The sequence below is a fragment of the Acanthisitta chloris genome, unplaced genomic scaffold (assembly GCF_000695815.1).
Source record: "Acanthisitta chloris isolate BGI_N310 unplaced genomic scaffold, ASM69581v1 scaffold17958, whole genome shotgun sequence".
Taxonomy (NCBI): Eukaryota; Metazoa; Chordata; class Aves; order Passeriformes; family Acanthisittidae; genus Acanthisitta; species Acanthisitta chloris.
The window spans coordinates 1-4,816 of record NW_008687761.1 but is presented as its reverse complement, the minus strand read 5'-3'; the positions used below and the strand labels follow the sequence as shown (position 1 = coordinate 4,816).

The 4,816-nt window shown below is 43.2% G+C and overlaps 1 protein-coding gene across 1 annotated transcript; it reads right to left on the bottom strand.

The window, feature by feature from the left end:
• Positions 1–1,928: 1,928 nt before the first annotated feature.
• LOC103807995 (myoblast determination protein 1 homolog) lies at positions 1,929–4,810 on the bottom strand. Its single transcript, XM_009080748.1, has 3 exons — positions 4,632–4,810; positions 3,115–3,193; positions 1,929–2,631 (listed from the first exon to the last, which is right to left on the bottom strand). The coding sequence occupies exons 1-3, from the start codon at positions 4,632–4,634 to the stop codon at positions 2,381–2,383; spliced, it is 333 nt and encodes a 110-aa protein (XP_009078996.1). The 5' UTR covers positions 4,635–4,810; the 3' UTR covers positions 1,929–2,380.
• Between the last annotated feature and the right edge of the window lie 6 nt (positions 4,811–4,816).

Below are 4,816 nucleotides of genomic sequence, written 5' to 3'. Positions count from 1 at the left end.
CTTAATATTTCATAAAAGCGTTTTTTGATCTTTTGCCTTGTGGGCCTGATGAAGTGCTTGCTCAAGGCAATGAAAATGTTATTGGTGATGTGCGAGGCCCTGATTCGTGTGAGGCAACTGTCTCTCTGTAGTTTTTCCAAGTTAGTGATACAGGCTTCAAACTAATCTGGGCCATTTCTCTGACATTAGTAGAGACCCTCCGGATTCATGGTAGTATGAATTAGCACATTCTCAAATTTATTTGATTTTTGTTCTTAATGGAAAAATGAAAGAGGCAATCTCATACTTTATGAATTGGAGTGGTTTCTCCCTACAGTGAAATCAGTGGGAGACTTTTACAAACCTGGACTTTGATGCAGATGCTGAGGGGTCAATTCTGCCTCTGAGTCCTCTCCCCTCCTGACCTGCTCCACAGCATGGACCTGCACCTTGACACTGATTTATCATCCATCAGGACCACAAATGCATGGATGAGGAAGGAATCCCCATGGCTGCTACCTTCTCTGCCCCTCTGGCTTTGGATAAATCAGCAAGCTTGGGGCACGGCTCTGCCCCAGGAAGGAGAAGCAACTGCATTGCTCTGCTCAACATGAGGCAGCTTTCTCCTCTCCTCTCCACCGAATATTGATCTTCAAGGCCACACATGATTAAAGGAGAGGAAGACATTCCCTGGAATTAGCTGTTCCCTCTTTCTTTTTCCTGCTTAAGAGGTAAGAGCTGCACAAATTCCCCCTTTAATGGTCACCTAACAGAGAATACAATGACTAATCTGTCATCAAAGTATTTAGAGCTGATGATGAGATCTAGATTGGTTTTCAGTGTGTTTTTTGGACTTATTTTACTGTGATGCTTATGCAAAAGCTATAAATCATAGGTTATGATAAGAAACATTGTTTCATATTGGTTGTAGCTGCTGGTTATTCTTGTCCAGATCCACAGAAATGCCCTGATGGTTACTTACCGGTGACAACCTGCTCAGGGCTTAACATTTTTCAGTTGCATGGCAAGCTTTCAAGGTTACACATATATACTGAATGAAACATAGCCCACTGGTTATTTTTAGAGAGGCTCTAAACAAGAAGTAAATCCCTGGAGTAGTGCTGCCAGAGATGCATAAAGTTCAAATCCAAATTAAAACTGCCTATCTTTTGCCTAAATTCCATCCTGAACTTGAGGAAAACTGTGATCTATAACTTGAACTTTATGACAAAACATCCTTTGTAATTCGTTTCTAATACCTGAGAATACATGAACATGGTACAAGCACTTGAAAATTAGAACTTGAGTGAAAAATGTGAACATGTGTCCAAAAATGTAGTACTTTATCTTGAGAAATACTGTTGTATGACTTTAACTTTCAGTAGCTGCACTGGCATTTGGAGAGTCTAATTTATTGCGATCCCTATTTCCGACACATCTTTGTAAGATCAAATGTAATTTTAAATTTTGGGGGCAGGAGGAGAAACATGCTTATTTATTGATTTACAGGTCCTTTAATAATGACCTGTGATGCTCAGGTCTTGGTTTAGAAATCACCAGGATGTAATATGAAAAAAGCAGAGCCCTTTTCAGCAACATATTTATGCAAAGTAGTTGAAAGTAGTGCAACTGAAGCAAGTTCTTGATTTCTTTGCTGAATCAGAGCCTGGATCTTCTTCCTGACAAGGCAGCAATCTAATACCACTCCTAAATGCACTAGTAATTCTAGAAGCCCTAATGAAAGTCAAGATAACACCACAGATTTTATAAATAAGGGTCTTTATTTAGAATACTGTTGAAAACATTCTTGGCAACCACATTGTATAAATATATAAAGTTAAAGTTTGACACAACAAACCAAGCAATATTAAATATTTTTAAAATTTACCCTTTTTGGTTTTAACTTCTGCTTTTGTTTCTTTTTTTTTTTCTCCTTTCCTTGCCTCTTTTTTCCTTTTTTTTCCGTTTTTTTTTATTGCAAAGCAACTCTTATTTACAATTATACAAAAAGTTTTATAAAAAATGGTCCACAACCTTATTTTGGCCAGAACAGGAGTAATAGAAAGGATCTGTCATGCCACTACTGTTGTAGATTTCTATTTTCCTCCACATTCAAGAGCCAGGTTCCTATTCCCCACAGCCCAGATTAAACATTGGCCATTTCATGGTATACAATTTTATCTCTAGACATATTAAATAACTTCAGTTTAACAACCAATAAATAACTATGTGTATTTTAAAGAAATACAGGTTTGAAAAGTTATATATTTGAAGGAATTTTGAGTGATACTGAGTGAAAACTGGAACAAGTCTTAAGAAGTCTTTTCAATCTTAGAAGACAGGTCTCAAGTGTGGCCAAATGGAGCAAGTTGTATTCAGTGCAGCCCAGCTGGACCAGCCTTTATAGCACTTGGTAGATGGGGTTGCTGCTGGTGTTATCCTGGGGAAGTGGGGTGCAGTTGGTGGGGGAAGGAATTTGGGCTCCACTATCATTCAGATTTGCTCCTTCTGGGGTGGAACAGGGACTCCCTTCAGCAACAGTTTCCACTGGAGGCAGTATAGAACATGTGGAATTATCTGTGGAAATCCTCTCTACAATGCTTGAGAGGCAATCGAGACTGGAAACAACAGAACTCTTCCCATGCTTTGGATCTAAAAAAACAGACAAAAATGTACTCAGATTATCCAGTGGGTACTTAACATCAGTAGGCAGGTACACATCTACATGTGAAGACTCAGAGGAAATGAATATTGGTGAAGGATGCCAATTGTCATAAAACAGAGATGGCAGCTGCAAAATGGAAGAGAGACTCAACCACAGTATGCTGCTCTGGGGACAGGGAGGATCCAGGGCTTCACACAAAACATGGTTAAAGACTGCAAATTAGTTGCAGAGAGAAAAATACTTTTATCCAAATGTCATATCTACAAAATAGGAGACGCAGCTGTAACATATCCCTGCATTTGCAAATACATCTAGAGGAAATCCAACGCCTCTACCAGCAGCACCAGCTCGCTGGCAGAAAGGCAGGGTCCTCTTTTAGCCCAGCTGGAGACAGAGCAGGCACAGGGAAGTTTGCTGCACTGCCTGCCTCTGTCTCCATGTTTCACGCAGCCGTTACAGCACGTACTCACCATTTGGTGATTCTGTGTAGTAGCTGCTGTCATAGCTGTTTCTTCTGCGAGAGCTGCAGGGAGGCCCACTGTACTCCATCTGGAAAGAGAGCAATCAGAGTGAGGTCACTGCACTTACCAAAATCCCAGTGACCATCTAATTTCATCTCTAGTCTGTGCCATTATTCCAGTCCTGGCAGAAATACCATGAAGTTGTAGTTTCTTTGAATGAGTCAGGACGTAACTTGGCTAGAAGGGGATCGACCCCAGAATATTTAATGTGGCATAGCTGTTCCATAGGAAAGTTGCCACTATTGCTTTGACAGCTGCAGCTTTACAGATGAGATGAGGCTTTCCAGCATTCTGATCAGATACAGCCCTACATGTATTTTGAGCTTACAACAGGGAGACTGGAAGGGGAATGAGGGTTTAATTTGTGTGCCTTCATATTTCCTTTACTTTCTTTACCCATTTTCATTTTGCACAGAAAAAGCTCCAAAACATTGACCAATATATTTGTTTCCAATACTTTAATCCAAAATGAAATTAGTCTTTCTATTAAAAGAGGCTGTAATTTGAAGAGGGATCATTTGTGTAAATCTTCTCTCCTATCTGTCAACTATGTCATAATCACAGATATTCAACTCAGTAATTATTATCCCCACCAGAGCATAGAAGACAATCTCCAGTCTTAAAGTGCTGTTGATATCCCACCCAGACAGCTGCCCTGCACTCCAGTCACCACGTCCTACCACCCCAGAGTCAGACCAGAGTCTGAACCAATAATCCCAGTCAAAAAATGCGGTGATGAGACACCCTCTCTGGCACCCACCCTTCTTCTCCCGTCCCCATAACATACAAAGAGGACTGAAAGCCTGGATTCTCCTTCCTATATCTGGTAAATGTCTACAGAGGGGATGAGGTTAGTGAGAAGAGAAATGGAGAACCTTTCTCTTGAGGGTTAAGAAAAACAACTCCTGTTGCTTAGACTCTGCTCGTGTTATCATGATGAATGGCAGAAAATAAAACCCAGACTCTTATCAGTTCCCATGTAACTACTGCATTCAATGGGGACCTTCCTCTCTGCTGTCCTTTAGAGAGTCAAAGGTAATGCTACAGCAGAAGATGGAAACGGAGATGCCTCAGGAGCTACAGGAGCACAGACAGGGCTCAGACCTCACCGTGCCCCCAGGTACCCATCCCAGGCAGCTTCCTAAAGTGCTCCCCCAGCAGCTCTCCCCTGGCTCCCCTAGGACATAGGGCTCCCCTAGGACATAGGGCGCCCTGCCTAACTTGTCCTTCCTGGGGGAAAAGTGTGTAAGAGATTCTTTCTTTCCCAGAGGTCCTGGTGTGTGGGGACCCCACCTCCCTTTGCTGCAGGAGCTCAAGGCAGAAGAAAGGACCTTGGCTTCTGCCTGGGGAGGTACAGAAGGCAACTGCTGTCGGAAAGGCAGGAAGAGGCAACTCGCCCTGCTCGGGTTTGGACTGACAGCGTCCGAGGCACCTTGGTGGCAAAGAGTCCCCCCTGGGGCACTCACCATGCCGTCGGAGCAGTTGGAGCGGGGGCTGGAGGCGTCCGATTCCCCACTGTAGTGCTCCAGCTCCGGGTAATAAGCATCCTCCTGCTCGCGCAGCAGGGCCTGCAGGCTCTCGATGTACCGGATGGCGTTGCGCAGGATCTCCACCTTGGGCAGGCGCTGGTTGGGGTTGGTGGAGGTGCAGC

Bases quoted from the DNA above. Each gene is read 5' to 3' on its own strand.
- LOC103807995 (XM_009080748.1), bottom strand. The intron at 2,632-3,114 runs GTGAGTACGTGC...CTGTTTTTTTAG, and splicing joins CTACACAGAATCACCAAATG to ATCCAAAGCATGGGAAGAGT.